This window comes from Lissotriton helveticus, chromosome 1_1, assembly GCF_964261635.1.
Source record: "Lissotriton helveticus chromosome 1_1, aLisHel1.1, whole genome shotgun sequence".
Classification (NCBI taxonomy): domain Eukaryota; kingdom Metazoa; phylum Chordata; class Amphibia; order Caudata; family Salamandridae; genus Lissotriton; species Lissotriton helveticus.
In genome coordinates, this window is record NC_136057.1 from 28,613,160 (window position 1) to 28,640,362 (window position 27,203).

At 45.4% G+C, this 27,203-nt stretch overlaps 1 protein-coding gene across 1 annotated transcript in view; it reads right to left on the minus strand.

The window, feature by feature from the left end:
- Positions 1-27,203, minus strand: part of LOC144767019 (membrane-spanning 4-domains subfamily A member 8-like) — a 278,123-nt gene that overhangs the window by 101,517 nt on the left and 149,403 nt on the right. Inside the window, exon 2 of the mRNA XM_078650671.1 lies at positions 21,841-21,962. Within this exon, the coding sequence (XP_078506797.1) occupies positions 21,841-21,962 (122 nt within the window). The remainder of the gene's footprint in view (positions 1-21,840; positions 21,963-27,203) is intronic.

Consider the following 27,203-nt stretch of genomic DNA (forward strand, 5'->3'; position numbering starts at 1 on the left):
TGTTACCGCATTTTCGAAGGGTGTGGATACATCTTCCATGGAAACGATCAGAAGTTTTGCAAGTGAAGCAATCCTTACCTGATCCGCGTAAAAATCCGGCTGGTTATTATAAGGAGTTATCACAACTGGTAGAAGCTACTATTATGAATATTGCCGACATCGACATGTTGTTTGGCAATGTGGTACCGCAACCAGTTTGGGCTAAAATTCGTCAAGCCAATCACGCAGTTGAATTAGGGGGTGATTGGGCTGCACTGCTAGCAGCTGATGCATTACAAGTTGGTGGGGCCAAGCCTGAACAGCTGATTTTGGACTTGCCTCAGAAAATCATTACGCTCATGAAAACTCTCATGCCAGCGATGAAGGTGAACTGGGATAAGTTATCAGCTTGCAAGCAAAAGAAAGACGAGAGTGTCTCAGATTTCTTTACAAGGTTTGAGGAAGCGTTTGTCGACCACAGCGGCCAGGACATGGGCGCTGAGGGAGGCCAGCGGTTATTCGTTGACAAATTTGTGTCGAATTTGTTGCCTGAACTAAGCAACAAATTAAAGAATTCAGAAAGTGCGTGGGCAGTTTCAACCCCTGCGCAAATACTAGCAACGGCTCAGTATTATGAGAATAGGGAAAAGGAAGAAAGTGATCGTGTAGAAAAGAAAACTAAGGAGCTCAAAACGAAGGTTTTGTTGCAGCAAGCATACCCTCCACGATCAAACCAAAATGATTCGCAACAGCAGTATCGACCACGAGCACAGCCCGATAGGACACAGCCGCGCTCTGACAACTTTGATTATAGATCTTCACTTGGGTATAATCAGTGCGCATATTGTAGGAAAGAGGGACACCTAAAATATGATTGTCTTGCTTTACGAGACCGTCTAAATGGTGTGTCAGCACGAGGAAATCGTGGTGGTGGTCCTCAACAGGCACCTCGTGGTAGAGGTCGTGGTTCATTCCACAATCAGAGTGATCGTTATCAAAATCAATCAGACACAAATAATTGTTTTGACCAGCGAAATGCGGGGTCAGTTCGATCTGCACAGTATAATGTTGATGATTATTATGCAGACCATGAAACTGTTGTAAATGACCATTACTAGGACAGCCAACGACAAAGAGAGGGAGTAGTGTCAGTTCCGGTCGATCAGAGTGGGCCTTACGTTGCAGTGGCTACATCAGGTGTAGTTGAGCCTTTTCTGTTAGACACTGGTGCGACGAAAAGTTCCATCATGCATTCAAAACTCCCTGGCGCACCTTTGTCTGGCTTAACAAATGTTTCCGTCGGATTCTCTGGCGCCCCTGTTAGTAACCCAGTCTCTAACCCTTTGCCTCTTATGATTGGACCTCGTGAGCTAACCGCTCCACTGATTCTCTCTACAGGTTGTGGTGAAAATCTTTTGGGCCTGGATTTGTTGAAACGATTATATGCAACATTGTATTGTTCCCCCGAAGGAGTGGAACTTACATTGGGACGGAGAGTGATCTCTCCCATGTATTTATCGGTTGACAAATTCCCACCGGAATTGAGTTCTCTCCCTGCGTCTTTATGGGCCACAGGTCCCAATGACGTGGGCCTGTTAGACATTCCACCCTATGTGATTGAATTGAAACCAAATGCGCGATTACCGCGTTTACCTCAATATCGTATTTCTCTTGAGGGCGAACGAGCGCTGTTGGCAATTGTTTATGATCTCATTGGAAAGGGTGTTGTTGAAGAAACTCGTGGAAATGTATGTAATAGCCCTGTATTGCCAATTCTGAAACGAACTGACCCAACTAAACCTCCTGTGTATCGTTTTGTTATAGATTTGAGAGAGGTAAATAAAATAGTGGTTCCACAATTTCCCGTGGTCCCTGACATTACGGCTTTACTAACAATGATTCCGGCAACTGCCTCCTGGTTCACAGTGATCGATCTAAAGAATGCTTTCTTTAGCATCCCAATTGCAGAGGAAAGCAGAGATCTATTCGGATTTTCATTAGGAGGTCGCAGTTTTAGGCTAAAACGCGCTCCACAGGGCTACTGTGAGAGTCCATCAATCTACAGCCAAGCACTTAAAGGTCAGCTTGATGCCTTTGTATTACCTAAAGGTGCAGCTTTGATTCAATACGTAGACGATCTTTTAGTGGCAGCTGATACAGAAGCTATTTGCAAAACGGCTACAGTATCATTATTGCACTATCTACATGACTTACACCACAAGGTATCGCCTTCAAAGCTACAGTATTGTTGTCAAGAAGTTACCTATCTAGGTCACTTATTGTCAAAAGAAGGGAGAAGGTTGACCCCAGAGAGAATTGCAGCGATTTCCCGAATGACTGTGCCAAAAACCCAAAGAGATGTTCGCGCCTTTTTGGGTATTACGTCCTACTGCAGACAATGGATTCCAAATTTTTCATTGTTGGCGAAACCATTGATAGCCTTACATGCAAAGATGTTTCATCCCCAGTACCTTGGTCTGAAGAATGTCAGAAAAGTTTTTCTGAATTGCGTGATGCGTTGTGTTCGGCTCCTGTGTTGGGCACTCCTGACTACAGTAAGCCGTTTACACTATACGTTCACGAGAGGGATGGTTGCGCGTTGAGTGTTCTGACACAACCTTTTGGTGGTAAGCAACGCCCATGTGCCTACTTTTCTTCGACTTTAGACCCAGTAGCAAGAGCCTTGCCAAGTTGCTTAAGGGCAACAGCGGCAGCTGCGGCGTCCATTCGACAGTCCGCAGGTCTAGTCATGGATAATATGCTCACGGTAATGGTTCCGCATGCAGTCGACACTCTATTGAACCGAACGAAAACTCAACATCTGACAAGTGCAAGATTGTCTGGTTATGAATTGACGTTGCTGGCCAGTCACATACGGATAAGACGATGTAATGTGTTGAATCCAGCAACATTGCTGCCGATCGACACAGAATCAAGTGATGAAGCAGTACATGACTGCTATCTCAAAACTGAAGAGGAAACTAAGGGTCGCATTGACCTAAAAGATACTCCATTGACAGATCCCGATGGTACTTTATATGTGGATGGTTCTTGTTTCAAGTTGCCGAACGGTGATGTGACAACTGCGTATGCTGTAGTTACATTGAGAACGATTGTGGAAAACGCAAGGTTAAGTCAGAATTCGGCTCAGGCTGCTGAGTTAATTGCTTTGACGAGAGCGTGTGTGTTGTCTAAAGATAAACGGGTGAATGTGTTTACAGATAGCCAGTATGCGTTTGGTGTGGCACATAGTTTTGGACGACTGTGGAGAGAGAGAGGATTCCTTACGTCACATGGTACGAAGATTCAACATGGCCAGCTTGTGAATGATCTTTTGGATGCACTTACGTTGCCTAAGCAAGTGGCGATTGTTAAATGTAGTGCGCATCGTAAGGTGACGGATGATGTTGGTCGTGGTAATGCGTTTGCGGATGAGACTGCTAAGGAGACTGCCCGGAACCTTAGCACTCGAATGTATGTGACGAGTTCGGTTAGGTGGCCTGCAGAATCAAGTATGTGTGAAAACACTATCGAGAGTGTGAAAGCAATTCAGAATAAGGCCACCGAGACTGAAAAGGCGAAGTGGAAAGAAAGTACGGGAAAGTTGGATGCGAATGGTTGTTGGATTGACTTATCGGAACAGAAAAGATGGATGTTGCCTGATGCGTATGTGCTGGCTGTTGTGACTATGGCACATGGGTTAGCACATATTAGCGCGAAAGGTATCTGTAAATTGCTGTTTCCTGTGTGGAAGAATGATGGTATTACGAAATGTGCTGAACGCTTGGTTAAGAATTGTATGGTATGTATGTTGTACAATCCTGGTAAGGGAACCCCAACTCCTCCTGGTAGTTTTGCTCCCCCTTCATGTCCCTTTGAGGTGATCCAATTGGACTTCATCCATATGGAGCGATGCAATAACTTGAAATACGTTTTAGTTGTTGTTTGCGCATTCTCCCGATGGATTGAGGCCTATCCTCTCAAAGACAATACTGCTTTATCCACTGCGAAAATCCTACTGAAGGAATACTTTCCTCGGTATGGAATGCCTAGAATTGTGTGGTCAGACAACGGAAGTGAGTTTGTGGGGAGTGTGATGAAGAGTGTGTGCAAGGGCCTTGGAATTAATCAGAAATTCCATAGTGCCAATCATCCTCAGTCAGCTGGTTTGGTTGAAGGGTACAATGGCACCCTTAAACTAAAACTAGCAAAGATTCAGGCTACGACAGGTCTTTCATGGCCTGACGCTTTACCCTTAGCATTGCTGTCAACAAGGGCAACTGTACACTCCCGAGTAGGGCTCAGCCCCTATGAAATAGTGTTCGGTCGTCCTGCCAATGTTTGGGGGGTCCCTAGACCGGGTGCCTTTTATGATCTTGAGTATCCAATGTTGATCGATTATCTTTATGACTTGACTGCTAAACTGAGGTTAATTCACCAACAGGTTCACGAAGCATTGCCGACGCAGACGAAGGGTCCAGGACACCCGTTCCAGCCCAGAGATTGGGTGGTAACACGAAACTTTTCGCGCAAGAACAATTTGGATCCCAGGTTCACTGGACCCTACCAGGTCCTCCTTGCCACGAGAACTGCAGTTCGTCTCGAGGGGCGGAAGAATTGGGTGCATGCCACCCATACCAAGAAAGTCCCCATCCCGTTGCCAGCAGACTCGTGGGTGAGGAAAGGCATTGCATCAACTGAAACCGAAGGATTGCCGGCGTTTGTACCTTTCAGCGACGCACAACCTGTCGGAGAATCCTCAGTGCAGCAAAAAGGCATTGTTGAACACTTGTCATCAGAAGACTCAAGACCAGAACATTCAGCTGATCAACAGGGCGTTGTCCCTTCGACGGATCTTTTGTTTAACGAACAGACACGTCCTGGGAAAACCCGATATTTTTTGCGATCCAGCACTAAAGACTAATAAAAAAAACGTTCTGTCCCTTGACAAGTGCATTATCCCGTTTTCCATGATCAGTTTGAACACTCATACTATTGTAATTATTTTGTACATATTCATTGAGCTTCGTTCCTTACACTTTTTGTTTCCACAGCTGAGAGACATTGTTTTCATATATATATATATATTTGTGAAATGAAGGCCGTAGGGCCGCGCGCGTACTTCCTCCTGGTTAGTAGGTCTTGACGCTAGGTTAAAGACCGTCGGTTCCTGGGAACTCCTAGGGATTGACTATTGCTACACAGAACGAAGTGCGTCAAGAAACGTTGCGGACGGTCATAGGGAATGGCATTTTCAAAGCTGATGGACTTGGAAAGAGCTCAAGCACAAAGATTCAAGCTGCAGCAACTCAGTCGTACCAAATGTTTTGTGTTCCAAATATTTGTACTGTTTGTGACTGTTTCTGCGTTATTGGCGGGTGGAGTATATTACACGATGTCTTACTTCTTGCCTTCTACCATACCTACTCCTACCCCTGACCTTAAACTCACCTCCACTGTTTCTCCTCATTCTTTTCACATCTTACCTGAACACGAGCAGGCTAGACGAGCAGAATTCCGCAACAATTCCTTTATTCAGCTCCTTCATCAGCATCAGTTAGTGGTTAACACTACTAATTGTTGGGTGTGTGGGTTGATGCCGCATACTACGGATAAGGGAATTCCATATCTGGTGTTACCGTATAGCTCCCAAGGGTCTGCTCGAGCATTTCAAACAATGTTTCAAAGCGCACTGGGTTTCCACCCCATTCGAGAACCACGTTCCCCCTACTCTGGTCCTACCTCGTACCAAAAATCTTTGTCTATAGCAATAGAGGATTTAGATAGCGATATCTATGATCCCTCGCTTATCCCTGAAGAAGAGGTACAAGCCTATAGGGTCCCAAGTAGAGGCGAATATAGTGTGTTCACTGGTGAAAAACAGCTTAAAAGCTCGCCTCCGATATGGGTCGTACCCCACATTGGTAATTTTTGTTTAATAGGTCGCGGCCGTAGATCGAAAACCCGACTTGGAGAGAGTGCTTGCACTGAAAATTATATTTTGCCAATGGTCTCGTCCCCTGTGTTTTTGGCTGCCAAGGGTACATACTTTATTTGTCATGATCGTGCGTATACATGGTTGCCCTCTGACTTCATGGGCTCATGTTTTATCGCAAACTTGTTGCCTCCGACGTTTACTGTAGATGCAGATTATCACAAAACTAGAGTTGTGAGAGGCGTAATTAGCGAAGAGGATACTGCCGGTCAAGAGGCAGGAGACTTTTTCAAGGGTTTCCTCCCATTTTGGGGACCTATGGTTAATAGTAGGAACCTGAGACAGTTGACTCGAGTGGTAGAATCGACAGCTAATATTACTGCCAGTGCCCTTGGTAATATCACCACAGAACTTCAGGCGGATAGACTTATGACGTTACAAAACCGTATGGTTTTAGACGTGATCTTAGCAGATCGAGGTGGGGTATGTAAGGTGATCCATTCGAGCTGCTGTATTTTCATTCCTGATAACGCTCCGACTGTCTTTCAAGCCATCTCGAAGTTGCATAAGATCTCCGAATCCATACACGTGGATGTAGGGGATTGGACGCTACTTGGATGGTTTTGGGGCCTGATGTCGACTTGGGGTTGGAAGATTCTGATGATCATTGGAGTCGTTGTAGCGTTCCTGTTCACATGTTGCCTTTGTGTGCAGTGCGGTCCTGCCTTATGTGGCCTCTGTGCTACAACGTGTATGAGACAGCCACCTGTTACCAAAGGGTCTCGGTTGGACAGAGCTATGCTACAGCAACATCTCGAGGGTCTGATGAATATCGAATATGATTCCGACTAGTGCTTGCCTACATGAGGGCAAAAGGAGCGTCTGAGGTTCCGTGACAATTGTAAGTGATGTTTTCGACTCGCACGAATATGGTCAAGTCTGGTATCTAAGAACCGCAAATGACGAGTTTAGTAAGTATGCGCAGTTTCGCTGTGCTAACTTAAACCGTTCGTTTGATATGTGGGTTTTTCATCTGTACCCACGGGTTCCATCTTAGATACGGCATCCATTTTGTCTCTTGCCCTCAAGTAGCCAGCGAACGGACACTGTCCGCTTCGTTACCCTGGGACTTTCAAGATATTTGTGGAAGACACATGTTCTTTGTAAGTATCTTTTACGATGAGGGGGATGATACTGTAAGGCAGATGGCCCCGCTTCTGCCGTGCCGGTTTATTGTCTCAGCCGTGCATCTCATTAGGCACGTCCCTTTGATGCCTGTATCTCGTGTTTCCCGATACCTCCCCTTTTACACCCTTTTCAATCTCCCACTGTCTCCATCTTCCCCTGCACCTGTCTTTGTCCCTATTTCGATCTGTTTTTACTGCCGATTGGAATTCACTAATGTTGGGAAGATGGGTTTTTACAGTTGGGAACCGCCAAATGTTTCCGCACTTATGTTCCGGACCTTATGTTTACCAAAGTGACCAAAGCGACCCCTCTGGGGGATAATTATGGGAACCAGGTTGTAAACTTTTGTGTATCATGTTGTCCTATGAGTAAATTCTGTATAAAAGGAGCGCTCCACAGAACTAATTTGAAGCAGTCTCCCCAAGTTGCACGTGTTGTACTTGTTGTGACTTCTGTGTTCCCTGCAGTAAATAAACCTTGAATCTTTGACGCCGAAGGAAGTGTCCCGTGTCTCTGTAGTTTGTGCGCCGAAACAGGTATCCCATGAAGGTTATAGGTGTTGTTCCCTGGCACCGCTGGTACTGTTAAAAAGTCCAGTCCTTCAGGACGGTGATGTTCCGGACTTTACTTCTGTGATGGGCCGCCGGGCCCCCGGGATGCCGGCCTCTAGGCTGTGTACTGTTGCTCCAATATTGCTGCCGGCCTCCGGGTTGTAGGCGCCTCAAGCTGTGTATCCTACTATACTCTTGTCAATAAAGCAGTTTGAACACCCAAAAAAAAAAAAAAAAAAAGATGGTTGGAACACAAAGTTTTCAAAGAAATTGGAAGATAGATTATTAGAACCAGATATAAACCCAGCAGATTTTCAGGATAAAAGATAGACATGGTTGGTTACAGAAATGTGGTTTTCTGATTCAAGAATAAGGAAGCTGTAGGAAAGTTGTGTACTGCCAGGAGGGTTCCCTCAGTGTTGGGATGGAAAGATCAGGGTGAGTTACACATCACTCCGGATCCTAATAGCCCTGTACCAGTCATGAAAGTGGATGAGAGAGAAACCTTTGGTTCTGATATGTTGAGGAAATTTCCCAGAGTCTTCAGACGAGAAATGGGTTTACTTAAGGATTTCGAACATCGCATTGTTTTAAGAACTGATGGTTGGCCCAAAATACATAAAGTACGTAATATTCCCATATTGCTCAAGGAAGAGGTGGAAAAAGAGTTAGAAAAAGTAGTCGAAGTCTAAGTCATTAAATGGGAATGCTCTATCTTACGTGCGAAACAGTCTCAGACACCATAACCCAGCCAGACTGCTAAGATCCAAAGACGAAGCCTTTCTGCAAATTCGCACTGCCAGATATGGAGGGAGATTGTTCTCCTATCTTGTTTCCTTCCACTAGAATAAACTAGTTCAAAAAGCTTTCGAAAACATGGCAATTCTAGTTGATTGTTCTAGCTCAGTTTTTGTTACTTGTCTGTATTCTGTCTAGCACCGAGATAATGCTAGGGGGATGGTTTGTGTTTGTGCTGTATCAAATGTAGAATAAAATGAACAAACCTGATATAATAGAACCTATTGAATCCTCTGAATGGATTTCCCCGGGTGTGGTGGCAAGATGTAGTAATGGCAAGATCAGGTTATGCATTGACCTGCGTCATGTGAACAAAAGCATAGTAGTGGATACATTTCCCCTGCCAAAAATTTCAGAAATGTTAACCTTGACTAAAGATGCCCAATGGTTTTCCACCGCTCACATGTCAGCGGCATACCATCAGACACAGCTGAAGGAATAAAGTAAACAATGCACAGCTTTTATCATGCTGATAGTCTGATTCCAGTATAAGAGGATGCTACTTAATTTGGCATCTGTGGCGGCCATTTTCCAAAGGCTCGTGCATCAATTATTTGAGAAATCGGTGAAAGTGAGGTGTTTTCAGGATGACATCTTGATATTTGGGAACGACAGGCAAGCGCATGACAAAGTACTACAACAGGTATTGGGTATTCTTGATGAAAAGTGACTAATTGTTGAGCATACATTTTCAGTGCAATCTGTGACTTATCTGGGTCATGTCTTGACTGTTGAAGGGGCTGCTACTAAGCCAATGTTGGTGGACGCAATCTAAAGTCCTCCATATCCTTCAAACAAACACAAAGTAAGGTAATTCCTTGGCCTACTGGAGTTTTGTGAAGGGGTTTTACTAACAGATTATACAACATAAGACAATTCTTGATAAACAGTGTGAAATTTGTATGGACAGATGGATGCAGGGAGAAATTTGTGGATGTAAAGAAAGCAATAACGGAAGCCCCAGTCTTGAAATGCTTTGACCCAGAACTAACTAATGTGGTTACAGTAGATGCAAGCAACAAAGGATTGGGAGATGTCCTTTTGCAAATTGATGGTGAGAGCACGGAACTTATAATTGTGTATGTTTCGTGTGCGTTGTCACTAGTGGAAGAAAAATTCTCTGTGATTGAGAAGGAGGCTCTTGAGTGTGTGCGGGCCCTGGAACACTTCTGATCTTTTGTTTGGGGAAAACATGCAGAGTACGTAGTGACCACAAACCCCTGGTTATAGTCTGACAACAGAAGGGCCATTTACCACTTCAGCCCGTATAGCACGTATTTCAATGCGGTTACAAGACTTCATATATACAGTGGAGTATGTTCCAGGAAAGAGCAATGTATTGGCTGACTTTTTATCACGCTTGCCAGTGAACATACAGGAATGGGATGACTTGCAAGTTGCCTTGATTCATGATCAGGGAGCACCTAGGATTAAAGAAGAGGAATAACATAACATAACGTGTATTTGTAAAGCGCACATTAACCCTTGAGTATCTTGGCGCTGAATAACAGATGTTTATTGTTACCCAACTCAATGGTACTAATTTTATCGACCTCAGATGGATGAAAGGCTGAGTGGACCCGCCAGAATTTGAACCTGTGACCATGAGGTTGAACATAGGCCCCTGCAGTGGACGCATTAGCCCACTAAGTCACCAGACCAGGTTAAAAGAAATGGGAAACACAGTATCACCAAAAACGTGGCACTGCAAAAAATCATTAAAGTGGTGGAACAAAGATGGCCAAAGAAAACATTGGTTCCCTGCGAATGTAAACATTTTGGAAAATCAATAATGAACTGTCCATGATTCGCAGCTCTGTACTAAGAGGTGGTAGGGCCATTCCTCCATCTACTATAAGGGGTAAGATAATGGAATTGTGTCATGATGGCCATTGTGGCATTGTGAAAACCAAACAGAGAGTAAAGAAATGGTACTGGTGTCCTGGTGTGCGGAAAGAGCGATGAGAAATGGTATGTTATGTGCTAATTCTGATAAAGCTTTAAGAACATTGAGGCCCAATATGCGCGAGCCACTTGTCCCTGAAAGACCTTGGCACACGATAGCCATTAATGTCATGGGTCCAATTGGTAGTCCACCTAAATATATTGTTGCCGTGGGTGCACAGAGATAATATCGACTACAGAATATCCTTTGGACATAATATCGACTCCAAAATATCGTTTGGAGAAAATATCGACAGGACAGAATATCGACAGCCAAAATATCGTTTTTAAGGTAAGTGAAGTAATATCGTTTTTATTTTTAGGGTTCAGGGTCAGTTTTGGGTTTTTGGGTAAAGGGGTATTTTTAGGGTTCAGGGTCAGTTTTGGGTTTTTGGGTAAAGGGGTATTTTTAGGGTTCAGGGTCAGTTTTCAGTTTTTGGGCAAAGGGGTATTTTTAGGGTTCAGGGTCAGTTTTCAGTTTTTGGGTAAAGGGGTATTTTTAGGGTTCAGGGTCAGTTTTCAGTTTTTGGGTAAAGGGGTATTTTTAGGGTTCAGGGTCAGTTTTCAGTTTTTGGGTAAAGGGGTATTTTTAGGGTTCAGGTCAGTTTTCAGTTTTTGGGTAACGGGGTATTTTTAGGGTTCAGGGTCAGTTTTCAGTTTTTGGGTATTATTTTATTATATTTTATTACTATATATATATATGTTTAATAAATATGAAATAAAAAAATATTTATTTAACTTTCATTAATTATTTAATTATTATAAGTTAATTTAAGTAATTTTAAGTATATTTTAGTAATTAATTATTAATATTAATTTAATTTAACACTGTTTTGAGTAAATACGATATTTATTACAACTATATTTTTGTAAACGATATTTTTAACTCGATATTTTTGTACTTACCTGTTTGTAGATAGAAACTTGATATTTTGACTGTCGATATTTTCTCAACGATATTTTTTATGGTCGATATTCTGTCCGTCGATATTCTTTCAGTGATCCGTTGCCGTGATAGACGTGTTCTCAAGGTGGCCTGTGATCCAGGTGGTGGATAAAATTGATTCAGCAGAAGTTCTGAACTTCATTGATAAAGTATTTGAGGATGAAGGCCTACCTGTTCAAAACACTAGGGACATTGGGGTACAATTTATGTCCAATATGGCTGAAGCATATTTTCAGAAAATTGGTGTGAAGCATAGGACCACTTCATTATATAATCCCAATGGAAATGGCACGTTCGGGAGGCTTAATAGAGTTTTGAAGAATGCCATGCAGTTGGCTGTGAAGAGTGGTGAGGATTGGGAAATTCATGTCTTAACCACATCGCGGCGGCAGCTATTCCGCCGCAGCGCTAAGGGGGCGGGGGGGCGCGTGGCGGGCGCATTCTGGTGACGGAACCGCTCCGTCACCAGCCGCGGTTGAGCTGTGCGCATGACGGAGCGGTTCCGTCATGGCCCTGCCCGCTCAATAGAACGCACCGCGCAGGCGCGGCGGGCGGGCCATGACGGAACCGCTCCGTCATCAGCACAGCGCCACCGCGGCTGATGACGGAGCGGTTCCGTCATCAGCATGGATAGGGTTAAAAACGGTGTGGATGTACAGGACCACCATTCATGAGGCGTGGGAAGTGTCTCCCTTTGAAGTTATGAGAGGAAGAGGAGCAAGAACTAAGTGTAATCATGACAGGTTATTACAGGCCTCTGCTCTTGATGCTTTTGTGAGAGAAGTGAGAAAAAAGATACTTAACCGGCATTGAAAGTGTAAAGAAATGTTTCATCGCAAAACGGGTTCAGAAGGTGTACACATCAACAAGGCCATGTGGGTGAAGGTAAGATTACCGTGGAGAAGTGTGGCTCAGTGGAGAAGTGTGGCTCAGTGGAGAAGTGTGGCTCAATGGTTAGAGCGGCAGACCCTGATGCAGAGGTCTAGCCCGGGACCAGGGTTCAATTCCCCGCCTCAGCGGGTCTTGGGCTCAAAAATCCCACGGACTTGATAATTCTCACCTCGATGCCTATTCCAATCATGGAGTCCCACTCTGCAACTCTGGGCAATAGCTTACTTAATCTCCACAACGGCCCCCTCAACGCTAAGGATGCCTGACCTCCACCTTCGGGGTGCCCAGGAGTGGACACCTCACAGGGAAAGCCAGGATGGGTTCCACAGCGGTATTCGTACAAGCGCCTTGAGACCCTTACGGGTGAGTAGTGCGCTATACAAGTATCAATTTACAATTTACATGGAAGGTAAAAAAAGGTGAAAGACAATATTCTGAACCATTACAAGTGACTAAATTATTGCGTAACACAGTCTTTGTGAGCAATTGCAAAGTTTGGAATCTCAGAAGAATTGCTGTTCTGAAGGGGGAACAGCAATTCTTCTGAGATTCCAAACTTTATATGAAGGAAATTTGAAGAAGACCTCTTCTTTGAGCCTGTCATGGAAGACCAAGATAGTCGCTGTGCTCCAAACAAAGGGATTGATTGTGGTGGGAAGGAAATGTCTAACGGCAAGGTTTACAAAGAGAAGGAGATGGCGTTGAGGTGGAAGCAGATGATGTACTGGATAGCGACAATATGGCTGAAATAGAGGATGAATTAAGAGTGACAAAGATGAAGGTAGTAGTGTGGCGTGTGCCGGTCAGGCAAAGGCTGGACGCAACAGAAGGGCTTGCGCTAGACCTTGTTTTGAAAATGTATGTTCACATTTTGTAGAGTTCTATTTTACTATCTGGTTTTCTTTGTAATATAATCTTTATTTAGAAATGTTTGCATTGTGCTAGAGGGGAAGATGTGTTATGTTTTATTTCTCTTGCATTCTGTTATATCCATTGTAATGGTAATGTGTTTATTCGTGTATTAGCTCTTCGACCTTCCACGCGTGCTTCTCTTAGTGTCCCACGGCTCTTGGAACCTGAGGAGGCGTCGAAGACAGGATGCCTCTTGAACTGCTCCTGAGCTGTTGGTGTTTCAGCTTGGAATAAAGCATCTCGTTTCTATCCTGCTTGAATTACTACTTTACGTCTCTTTTTTGTTTCTCTGTGAAATAAACTGGAGTCGCATAGAAGCCTTCATTATAGCCCTTCATTTCTATCTATGCAATAGATACAATGGAAAGACTATAATTGGGACACTGGAACTATGACCCTTGACCCCGCTCGCAGGGCTGGTTGCTCCACGCACCGCACGACTCCCCGTGTGATCCCAGGACTTTCACCGCTGCTGCCGCGAGTTCAACGCTGCTCCTGCGCTTGAGTATCTAGTGTTTTTTTCCTTTACTGTGCCCTCATGTATTTGCCTGTGCCACTGGTGTATTGCCTGATCTTTGCTCCTTTTCTGCTCTCCCCGTGATTGTTTATTTCCCGCTTGTGCCCCCCCGCTCCCCGCCGCTGCTCCCCGGCGGCCCGCCCCTTTTGCTTTCTGTACCCGCTACCCCGACGCCCATTCACCGCTCCCGCCTCCCAGCTGCTCCTCCCTCCCACTTCGCCTTATATGGAGGAGACCACGCGGACGCGCAGCGGACGCGCGCAGTGGCGCACCCATTGTGCGCCGAAGCGCGCCAAAGGCAAGCCCGTCTACGCCCGTCCACGCCTGGACCGCGCCTGGACCGCGCCCAGCGCCAGAATCCCTGGACCTCGTCGGACCCAGACCAACCGACTGATATACGACACCGCCACCCTCAATGCACTCAACACCGGCTGAGCGTCCGCCTGCTATCAAGCCACCCCTAGACGCACCCACGGACCCTTCACCTTTCAAGCTTGCAAATTCACCAGCCTCAGATCCCGTACCCCGCCCGCCAAAGCAAACAGCAACAACAACCACCTCAAGTGCATCCTCCTCAACACCCGCTCCGTTAACAAGCACGCCATCGAACTCTGGGACCTCCTCGACACAACAGCACCTGACGTCGCCTTCCTCATGGAAACCTGGATGAACACCTCCTCAGCCCCCGACATCGCCATAGCCATCCCGGACGGCTACAAAATCACCAGGAAGGACCGCGTCAACCATACAGGAGGAGGGATCGCCATCATCTACAGGAACACCATCAGCGTCACGACCAACGCCGAAGACACCATCTCCTCTGCCGAACACCTACATTTCCAGATCCACACCGACCCCCAGGCCCACTTACACAATTCAGCGAAACCATCGCCGACGCCATCAGCCCGCACGCCCTAGCCTCACCAGAATACATCCTCCTAGGAGACCTGAACTTTCACCTGGAAAACAACAACCACAACACCACCACCACCACCCTGCTCGACAATCTCGCCAACCTTGGACTCAAGCAACTGGTGGACACCCCCACCCACCTCGCTGGCCACACCCTCGATGCCATCTTCTCCGCCAGTAACCACGTCGCCTTCAACCACACCTTCAAGAAGACTACATCTCACCACCACACGCATCGGATCCCCTGCAGATGCTGGAGCAAAGTCACCACTGACCAGCTTACCACGTCACTGAGCCAGAACCCACCTGCCGACACCAACATACCTGACACCAACGACGCAGCCCTCAACTTCGCACAGTTGATCACCAACTGCGCCAACAACCTCGCTCCACCACAAAACCCTCATGGTTCACAGACGCCCTCAAAACCGCAAAGAAAACCTGCCGAACACTCGAAAAGACCTGGCCCCAAGAACGGACGACAGAAAACATGACAGCCCTCAAAGCCGCCACTCGCGAATACCATCATCTGATCCGGACCACCAAGAGAACATCGTACAAAGAGCGACTGGACAACAACACCCATAACAGCAAGGAACTCTTCAGCATCGTCAAAGAGCTCTCCAACCCCAACGCCAGCAACAACGACATCACCCCTTCGCAAGACCTCTGCAACTCCCTCGCCACGTTCTTCCACCGCAAAATTGCAGACATACATGACAGCTTCGGACCCAAAACTCCACTTCAGGACACCAAACCAACGACCCCCAACATCACAATCAACTCCTGGACCCCCATTAGCAGTGAAGACACCATCTACGTCATAAGCACCATCCACTCCGACTCCCCTTCCGACCCATGCCCCCACCACATCTTCAACAAAGCCGGCACCACCATCGCACCCCACCTGCGGAACGTCATAAACAGCTCCTTCACGTCAGCGACCTTCCCTGAAAGCTGGAAACACGCAGAGATCAACGCCCTCCTGAAGAAACCCACAGCGGACCTCAAGAACTTCCGACCCATCTCTCTTCTCCCCTTCCCGGCGAAAGTCATCGAGAAGACCGTCAACAAACAGCTGACTGCTTTCCTCGAGGACAACAACTCGCTCGACTCTTCCCAGTCCGGATTCCGAGCCAACCACAGCACCGAGACCGCCCTCATCGCAGCCACGGACGACATCAGAACCCTGATAGACAACGGGGAAACAGTCGCCCTCATCCTCCTGGACCTCTCAGCAGCCTTTGACACCGTCTGCCACCGCACCCTAAAACACCGCCTCAGCAACACTGGAATCCAAGGAAAGGCCCTGGAATGGATCACCTTGTTCCTCTCCGGAAGAACCCAGAGAGTCCGCCTCCCCCCTTCCGATCCGAGGCCACCGAGATCATCTGCGGCGTTCCTCAAGGATCCTCACTCAGTCCAGCACTCTTCAATATCTACATGAGCCCCCTCGCCACCATCGCACGAAAACACAACATCAACATCATCTCCTACGCCGACGACACCCAGCTGATACTATCCCTCACCAAGGACCCAGCCACCGCCAAAACCAACTTCCAGGAAGGAATGAAAGAAGTAGCAGACTGGATGAAGCACAGCCGTCTCAAGCTCAACTCAGACAAGACGGAAGTCCCCATTCTCGGACAATCCCCATCTGCCTGGGACAACTCATGGTGGCCCTCGGCGCTGGGATCCGCACCGACACCCACGTACCACGCACGCAACCTGGGTTTCATCCTGGACTCCTCCCTCACGATGACCAAACAAGTCAATGCCGTCTCATCCTCATGCTTCAACACCCTGTGAATGCTTCGAAAGATCTTCTGATGGATCCCCACAGAAACCAGAAGAACAGTCACCCAGGCCCTCGTCACCAGCCGACTGGACTACGGGAACGCCCTATACGCAGGAACCACCGCCAAACTTCAGACCAGGCTCCAGCGCATACAAAACGCCGCCGCACGACTCATCCTCGACATCCCTCGCCACAGCCACATAACCACCCACCTGAGAAACCTCCACTGGCTCCCCGTCAACAAAAGGATCACGTTCAGACTGCTCACCCACGCACACAAAGCGCTCCACAACCTGGGCCCCGACTACCTCAACAGCCGACTCTCGTTCTACAACCCCACCCCCCAGCTTAGCTCCACCAGCCTCGTCCTCGCCATCTTCCCACGAATTCGCAGAACCACCTCTGGAGGAAGATCATTCTCCTACCTGGCAGCGAAGACCTGGAACGCCCTCCCCACCCACCTACGACTGACCCAGGACCATCTCAGCTTCAAGAGACACCTCAAGACCTGGCTCTTCGAGCAGTAGCAGAACCCCTCCCCACCCCCTAGCGCCTTGGGACTCTTACGGGTGAGTAGTGCGCTCTATAAATGTTTTGATTGATCGATTGATTATGTGTTTCTGCTGCTGCAGTGATTTCCACATAATTATGGATTTGGCAACTTCTGCATTATTTGCAGATTTTAATAAAAAAAAATGTTTCCAGCTCAAAGAGGTCAAATGTTACAAAAACTATTTGCAAATTCAATGTTACTATGTGTAAAAATGTCAAAATAGGTGATGCTGCTCAAACATTAAGGTTACATAATTTGCCATTTCTTGCCTTATAATTTAGTGCTCCCCTGCCGCATAAATCCAGTGTCCCTAACTATGGTGAAGGCTCTCTTGGCACCAGACCTTAATTTCATAGAAACACAAACCCAGGACTATAATGAAGCCCTCACTATGGATCGATGTTTGTTTCTCTCATGTCCCTGGCTTTAAAGTGCTGACACTTTGTTTACATGCATCATTAGCAGTTTGAACTCACACCAACTGGCCTTGGCGCCTGGGCGGATCGGTCCTGTGTGTTCAAGCACATTACATGCTGTTCTTCGCCTAATTACCGCAATTTCCTGCCAGATGTGCACTGTACATCCGCTGCACTCTGAATGGCCATCAACACTTGGATGAAGTCTGTGTGTGGGGCCTGCCTGACACAGAGCTGAAGTCAGGCAAGCGTGTATTATGTGGAGCAGCAGCGCCATCGCGAGGTCACTTTGGAGAAGGCCGATAAATGCTCAAAATGAGCTGGCGCCCCCATAGGCAACATTGTACCTCCTGCCCCCTCTCCATAGGGCAGCTGGGAGAGGAAGAGGGCAAACAGGGCATCTGACGGTATTTTGCCCATGTCCCGCTGCCTCTCCGGCTCTGTGTCCACCGGCTCTCTGTTTTGTTTGGGGATGTGTTCGTTAATGTTGTTCTTACTTGTTGCTTTTCTCCAGTGTAGGGGCATATCAGCAAGGCGAGGCGATAAAATTATTACGACTTTAGCGTCCGTTTTCAGACGAAAAGAGGCGATAATTTTATCAGCATGGACACGCTAACGCGTGAATCCATGCCTTAGCCCCTGTTTACTGAGTACCCAGCTTTGCATCTCTAATGAGATGCAAAGTGGGCGATCCGTCCCGAAATTACTGGAGAAATGTCGCTAAGCAACATTTCTCCAATTATCAAGGGAATCGCTAACAAGCATAGCGATCAGAAAAGTAGTGCGAACCATGGTTATCGCTACTTTCCTTAAGCCTGCTTTAGTTCTGATTTAGCCATGTCATCCAATAGGAGGTGGATTACATGGCTAAGACCACCCTGCCCTATCAGCAAGGTATCGCCGGTCACAGTGCGATTATCGCTGGATTTCCAGCGATAATCACACTGTTTTCCAGCTAACGCTTGCATTTCTATCGCTTTGGAGATAAGCGTTGCTGATGGCACGTTATCTCCGCAATAGAAAGCCTGCGATAATTATCCTAGCGCTAAGTGCGATTAGCGATAATTATAGCCGGTCCTTGCTGATATGCCCCTGAGTCTCTCTAGAATCTGGTTGGGTTTTGACTTTCAGAGTCTGGGGTCACTCGCGCTAGGACAATAACCAGCACACCTGAGAAGTTCACGCTTCCAGGCGCTTTCTCAATGGAAGCATCCACCAATGAATCCTCCCCAGTGTGTAAAAATAAACATTAAAAATAAACATTAGGACCACAGAATCCCATCAACAAAAAGTTACTGTGTCCCACATTCTACTTTATGACTTTGTTTATATATCTTTTGTTAAACCTCCTCTATTGTGTCAATGGACTTCAAGAAAAATGCACATTTTAAAGTACATGATTTTAACTTCCCTACAAGTTGCTTTGTATTGAAAATTTCACTAATAATGATACGAATTATTGCATGAAATACATTTTATATATGAGCACATTGCATGCATTTCTAAAAAACAATGACAGACATGTCTGCTGTCTCAGGCAAGCAATACATACTACAAGATTCAGTTTCAAATGCAGCAAAACCTCATTAACTGTACTACAATTAATAAATAAACCACAAATAAACAATATATAACATGTACTATGTGTAATATGGTCCTACATTGCCATCTTGGTGTTTGGCCTCATGGTATATATATATATATATATATATATATATATATATATATATATATATAAAATATATATATATATATATATATATATATATATATATATATATGCCAACTCGTAACACACTCGTCTTCCACAACAAAATTACGGGCATGGACCAACTTTGTATCCCAGCATTATTTTATTCACTCTTCACAATCCCATAACTGTCAAGACGCGTTTCGGCCGTCCAAGCGGCCTTGATCACCTGATCATGCGCAGTCTCTAACCCAAATTTAAAGTGCAAGTGCATACCATTCTGCATAAACATGGAAAAGATACTTTTCATCTTTGTACATTTGCACATACGTCACATTTTTATATCAAGTAACATATTTTGAAAAAGTACATATTGATACCTGCTTAAATTCGTTAATTATACTCTTTTTCCATTGCAAACGATTTTATCGCATAATATCAATTGATCCAAAACACTAACAGCATAAATGCTTCATTCATCAATTTTGTCTCAAAAATATGCGTATTACTCATATTTGTGTTTAGTAGAAGGTATCATTAATATTTCACGTGCTCAACCTAATGTACCACTTAACTGAATCAAATCATAAATTAACTTATTAAAAAGTTTTTTAAAAAACAACATTTTCACCCTACAGTCTTTATCTTATCGTTGTTCTGACACCCCACCTGATGTCCAGTATTTATCTTATCCTGCACTTCTATCCCTTTGCGGTATAAATTGAAATGTATTTGCACTATGATACTATCAAGCTTTTTAAGTACAATCAAATACCCGCACTTCAACTCCTTATATCCAATTTATACATTGAATAGCTGAAATGGCATCGTGCTTATCCTCCATAGTGTATACTATAGCACCTCTAGCCATCAAACCATTCAAAGTGCAGGTACATATCAGTATTCAAACACATTTAATTCATGCATTGAATTAATAAAGCAAAATTGCGCATGTACAAGATTTCATCATGTTGCAATCCTTAATCTAAAAACTGATGTCCAATTGTTTCATTGGTCACAGATATTGCCGCTAAATATTTATACTCTGGTGGAGGTATCCTACTTCTGAAAATAGGGCTGTAAAGTGTCTAGTGCAATACGAGTGCAAGAGATAACGGCATTACTAAAGTTCTTATATATAAAGTGAACATGGTGCATGATTTTTCTTGTGCAAAGGCGCATTCAAATTTCCATTAAAAGCTCTTTATATATTGTTCAACAAAATGCCCTAAGCATTGGAAAAGCACTCAACATTGCTCGACCCTCCGGTCTCATTCTCACACAATTCCTGCCGTTTCACCAATCATTCGTGTGCCGACGCGTTTCAGGGTTTCACACCCCTTCTTCCTGGGCTGCATGAATGACACATGAAAAGCGTACTGTTTGCATTTCCGGCTTTTTTATTTAAATTGAGTCCTAAATGAAGTAAAGCGATTTCTGAGTGCCATTATTGCAGCCTCTGAAGACGTGGTTCCGACCCTGAAACGCGTCAGGCAAATAATAAAAGGTGAAGCTGAAAGGCGTGTCTGGGAATTATGACCGGATGGTCAGAGCGATGTCGTGTGCTTTGACAATGCAAAGGGCAATTTGTTGAACGATTTTGTGCACGGCGGCCTGGCCGTGGCCGAAGCACCATCGCCTGTTGGAAGAAGAGCGTGATCCAGCAGAGCGAGGCCTGAGTCTGAAACGGGTTCCGATTTCTTGGCACAGCGCTCTACAACTAATGTAAGCGCTCAGGTACGAGATGCGGTGCAGGTGAGCCCCTCACTACTTTAGAGGAGGGGCATAACAAATAAAACAAGAAAAGACAATCTTGGGAGTACAACAACGGAGGCATCTGATGAGGCTACCGCCGAAACGCGTCATGCCGTACACCATAGAAGAATTCCGTGAAGCCCAGCCGCGTCCCCTCATCTTTTTCTAACTGGGAAAGGAAGCCTTGGACACAAATATATACATATATATATATGCCCCTCTTAGCCACCAAATTCAGCTGCGCTGGTGGTAGGGTGCCAATCTTGTGTCTGGACAAAGCTATACCTCTCCGAAGAGCTCTAATGAGAGCACGAGAGCAGAAAACGTGTCAGGGGTTGCTTTTTTTCATTATTGGTTGACTTGGATGGAATTTTACTAATCCAAAGCTGCAATACTATGCATAGAGTGGTAAAAGGATTTGGCCATTTTACAGCTCGGCAAGGATAGCGCTGAGCTTCTCCTATGCTTAAAGATTTCACTGTAGAAATGGCAAAATACTTTGTCCCTTTGCATCTGGACGTGGATGGCACTGTGCAAATCCTATGCTTACAGACTTTGATAGAAAAGCAGACATTTGAGATGAGCAAATTTAGAGTGTCACTGGTGTTGAGGGTGTTTTGTACTGGAGCTGCTTTCCACCTAAACTTGAGAAGTACCCAGAGCTCTCTGCTTCTTTTTTTAAATAATTAATGTGTCACTCTATGCCTGGGGCATATACATATATATGCCCCTCTTAGCCACCAAAGTCGCCGGCGCTTGTGGGAGGGTGCCAACCTCATGACGGTGGATCACGGAACTTAATGCCAACTCAAGAAAAATTTCGATCGATGCTCACGGAATGCTGTGAAGTTCTTTATCTAAGAACAGACAAGAAACATGGACTGACGCATTTCAGCAGAGTGACTTTGTCAATGATTATCATCAGTTCTTAATTAAAGAACCCGTGAGTGGAGATTATAACTTGTGTTGAGTTGTTATATGTGTGTGTGTGTGTGTGAATATATATATCTGTAACATACTAATAATGGAGGCTGCGTTTGGTGTACATTACTTACCAACACTGGAGGCCAGAAGGGTATTCCGCCCAGAATGGAAAACCCATGTGAAAGTCGAAAAGCAGCGCACAGGACGATCCCCAGACAGATTTGGGCTCCGCCGATAAAGATCTGAGTGAACTGAGAGAAGAAAGTGATCTTCAGAGCCAAGCTGCTAGGCCACATTGCCCAAACAAAAATAGGTAGAGAAATGCCCCATCAAAATACTGCCCCCTTCTCTCACAAATTTCAACAAGGACATTGGTTTCAATTGAACAGGCAACTTAAAAAGGGGATACTACTGCTGTAAGTGAGGTTACAAGCATTAAGAACACCTTCATAGACATGACAACGCATGAACTACACTCACATGCTTTCCTTTCCTTTCCTTTCCTTTCATTTCCTTTCCTCTCTTTTCCTCTCCTCTCCTCTCCTCTCCTCTCCTTTCCTCGACTCAACTCTCCTCATTTCTCATTTCCTTCACACTTCAGTCCTGGTGTGACTCCATTCACACCTCAGTCCTAATTTGGTTCCATTCACACTTCAGTCATGGCATGGTTCCATTCATACTTCAGTCCTGGTATGGTTCTGTTCATACTTCAGTCCTGGTATGGCTCCATTCATACTTCAGTCCTGGTTTGGTTCTGTTCATACTTCAGTCCTGTCATGGTTCCATTCACACTTCAGTCATGGCATGGTTCTGTTCATACATCAGTCCTAGTTTGGTTCCATTCACACTTCAGTCCTGGTATGGCTCCATTCATACTTCAGTCCTGGCATGGCTCCATTCATACATCAGTCCTGGTATGGCTCCATTCATACTTCAGTCCTGGTATGGCTCCATTCATACTTCAGTCCTGGTATGGCTCCATTCATACTTCAGTCCTGGTTGGGTTCTGTTCATACATCAGTCCTGGCATGGCTCCATTCATACTTCAGTCCTGGTATGGCTCCATTCATACTTCAGTCCTGGTATGGCTCCATTCATACTTCAGTCCTGGTATGGCTCCATTCATACCTCAGTACTGGTATGGCTCCATTCATACTTCAGTCCTGGTATGGCTCCATTCATACTGCAGTCCTGGTATGGCTCCATTCATACTTCAGTCCTGGTATGGCTACATTCATACTTCAGTCCTGGTATGGCTCCATTCATACTTCAGTCCTGGTATGGTTCCATTCATACTTCAGTCCTGGTATGGCTCCATTCATACATCAGTCCTGGTATGGTTCCATTCATACTGCAGTCCTGGTATGGCTCCATTCATACTTCAGTCCTGGTATGGCTCCATTCATACTTCAGTCCTGGTATGGTTCCATTCATACTTCAGTCCTGGTATGGCTCCATTCATACTTCAGTCCTGGTATGGTTCCATTCATACTTCAGTCCTGGTATGGTTCCATTCATACTTCAGTCCTGGCATGGTTCCATTCATACTTCAGTCCTGGCATGGTTCCATTCATACTTCAGGGCTGGTATGGCTCCATTCATACTTCAGTCCTGGTATGGCTCCATTTATACTTCAGTCCTGGTATGGTTCCATTCATACTGCAGTCCTGGTATGGTTCTGTTCATACTTTAGTCCTGGTATGGCTCTATTCATACTTCAGTCCTGGTATGGGTCTGTTCATACTTTAGTCCTGGTATGGCTCCATTCATACTTCAGTCCTGGTATGGTTCTGTTCATACTTCAGTCCTGGTATGGCTCCATTCATACTTCAGTCCTGGTATGGTTCTGTTCATACTTTAGTCCTGGTATGGCTCCATTCATACTTCAGGTCTGGTATGGCTCCATTCATACTTCAGTCCTGGTATGGTTCTGTTCATACGTCAGTCCTGGTATGGTTCTGTTCATACTTCAGTCCTGGTATGGTTCTGTTCATACTTCAGTCCTGGTATGGCTCCATTCATACTTCAGTCCTGGTATGGTTCTGTTCATACTTTAGTCCTGGTATGGCTCCATTCATACTTCAGTCCTGGTATGGTTCTGTTCATACTTCAGTCCTGGTATGGTTCTGTTCATACTTCAGTCCTGGTGTGGCTCCATTCATACTGCAGTCCTGGTATGGCTCCATTCATACCTCAGTCCTGGTATGGCTCCATTCATACTTCAGTCCTGGTATGGCTCCATTCATACTTCAGGCCTGATATGGCTCCATTCATACTTCAGTCCTGGTTTTGTTCTGTTCATACTTCAGTCCTGGCATGGTTCCATTCATACTTCAGCGACTGGTATGGCTCCATTCATACTTCAGTCCTGGTAAGGCTCCATTCATACTTCAGGCGTGGTATGGCTCCATTCATACTTCAGTCTTGGTTTGGTTCTGTTCATACATCAGTCCTGGCATGGTTCCATTCATACTTCAGTCCTGGTACGGTTCCATTCATACTTCAGTCCTGGCATGGCTCCATTCATACTTCAGGCCTGGTATGGCTCCATTCATACTTCAGTCCTGGCATGGTTCCATTCATACTTCAGTCCTGGTATGGTTCCATTCATACTTCAGTCCTGGTATGGTTCCATTCATACTTCAGCGACTGGTATGGCTCCATTCATACTTCAGTCCTGGTATGGTTCCATTCATACTTCAGTCCTGGTATGGCTCCATTCATACTTCAGGCCTGGTATGGTTCCATTCATACATCAGTCCTGGCATGGTTCCATTCATCATACTTCAGTCCTGGTATGGTTCCATTCATACTTCAGTCCTGGTATGGCTCCATTCATACTTCAGTCCTGGTATGGCTCCAATCATACTTCAGTCCTGGTATGGCTCCATTCATTCTTCAGTCCTGGTATGGCTCCATTCATACTTCAGGCCTGGTATAGCTCCATTCATACTTCAGTCCTGGCATGGTTCCATTCATACTTTAGTCCTTGTATGGCTCCATTCATACTTCAGTCCTGGTATGGCTCCATTCATACTTTAGTCATGGTATGGATCCGTTCATACTTCAGTCCTGGTATGGCTCCATTCATACTTCAGTCCTGGTATGGCTCCATTCATACTTCAGTCCTGGTATGGTTCCATTCATACTTCAGTCCTGGCATGGTTCCATTCATACTTCAGCCCTGCTATGGTTCCGTTCATACTTCCATCCTGGTATGGCTCCATTCATACTTCAGTCCTGGCATGGTTCCATTCATACATAAGTCCTGGTATGGTTCCATTCATACTTCAGTCCTGGTATGGTTCCATTCATACTTTAGTCCTGGTATGGCTCCATTCATACTTCAGGCCTGGTATGGCTCCATTCAAACTTCAGTCCTGGCATGGTTCCATTCATACTTTAGTCCTTGTATGGCTCCATTCATACTTCAGTCCTGGTATGGCTCCATTCATACTTTAGTCATGGTATGGATCCGTTCATACTTCAGTCCTGGTATGGCTCCATTCATACTTCAGTCCTGGTATGGATCCATTCATACTTCAGTCCTGGTATGGTTCCATTCATACTTCAGTCCTGGCATGGTTCCATTCATACTTCAGCCCTGGTATGGTTCCGTTCATACTTCCATCCTTGTATGGCTCCATTCATACTTCAGTCCTGGCATGGTTCCATTCATACTTTAGTCCTGGCATGGTTCTGTTCATACATCAGTCCTGGTATGGTTCCATTCATACTTTAGTCATGGTATGGTTCTGTTCATACTTCAGTCCTGGTATGGTTCCATTCATACTTTAGTTCCGGTATGGCTTCATTCATACTTCAGTCCTGATATGGTTCCATTTATACTTCAGTCCTGGTATGGTTCTGTTCATGCATCAGTCCTGATATGGTTCCATTCATACATCAGCTCTGGTATGGCTCCATTCATACTTCAGTCCTGGTATGGTTCCATTCATACTTCAGTCCTGATATGGTTCCATCCATACATCAGCCCTGGTATGGTTCCATTCATACTTCAGTCCTGTTATGGCTCCATTCATACTTCAGTTCTGGTATGGTTCCATTCATACTTCAGTCCTGGTATGGCTCCATTCATACTTCAGTCCTAGTATTGCTCCATTCATACTTCACTCCTGGTATAGCTCCATTCCTTCTTCATTCCTGGTATGGTTCCATTCATACTTCAGTCCTGGTATGGCTCCATTCATACTTCAGTCCTGGTATGGCTCCATTCCGTCTTCTGTCCTGGTTTGGCTCCATTCATACTGCAGTCCTGGTATGGTTCCATTCATACTTCTGTCCTGGTATGGCTCCATTCATACTTCAGTCCTGGTATGGCTCCATTCATACTTCAGTCCTGGTATGGTTCCATCCATACATCAGCTCTGGTATGGCTCCATTCATACTTCAGTCCTGGTATGGCTCCATTCATACTTCAGTCCTGGTATGGTTCTGTTCATACATCAGTCCTGGTATGGCTCTATTCATACTTCAGTCCTGGTATGGCTCCATTCATAGTTCAGTCCTGGTTTGGCTCCGTTCATACTTCAGTCCTGGTATGGCTCCATTCATACTACAGTCCTGGTATGGCTCCATTCATACTTCAGTCCTGGTATGGCTCCATTCATACTTCAGTCCTGGCATGGTTCTGTTCAAACTTTAGTCCTGGTGTGGCTCCATTCATACTTCAGTCCTGGTATGGCTCCATTCATACTGCAGTCCTGGCATGGTTCTGTTCATACTTTAGTCCTGGTGTGGCTCCATTCATACTTCAGTCCTGGTGTGGCTCCATTCATACTTCAGTCCTGGTATGGCTCCATTCATACTGCAGTCCTGGTATGGCTCCATTCATACCTCAGTCCAGGTATGGCTCCATTCATACTTCAGTCCAGGGCCTGGTATGGCTCCATTCATACTTCAGTCCTAGTATTGCTCCATTCATACTTCACTCCTGGTATAGCTCCATTCCTTCTTCATTCCTGGTATGGTTCCATTCATACTTCAGTCCTGGTATGGCTCCATTCATACTTCAGTCCTGGTATGGCTCCATTCCTTCTTCTGTCCTGCTTTGGCTCCATTCATACTGCAGTCCTGGTATGGTTCCATTCATACTTCTGTCCTGGTATGGCTCCATTCATACTTCAGTCCTGGTATGGCTCCATTCATACTTCAGTCCTGGTATGGTTCCATCCATACATCAGCTCTGGTATGGCTCCATTCATACTTCAGTCCTGGTATGGCTCCATTCATACTTCAGTCCTGGTATGGTTCTGTTCATACATCAGTCCTGGTATGGCTCTATTCATACATCAGTCCTGGTATGGCTCCATTCATAGTTCAGTCCTGGTTTGGCTCCGTTCATACTTCAGTCCTGGTATGGCTCCATTCATACTACAGTCCTGGTATGGCTCCATTCATACTTCAGTCCTGGTATGGCTCCATTCATACTTCAGTCCTGGCATGGTTCTGTTCAAACTTTAGTCCTGGTGTG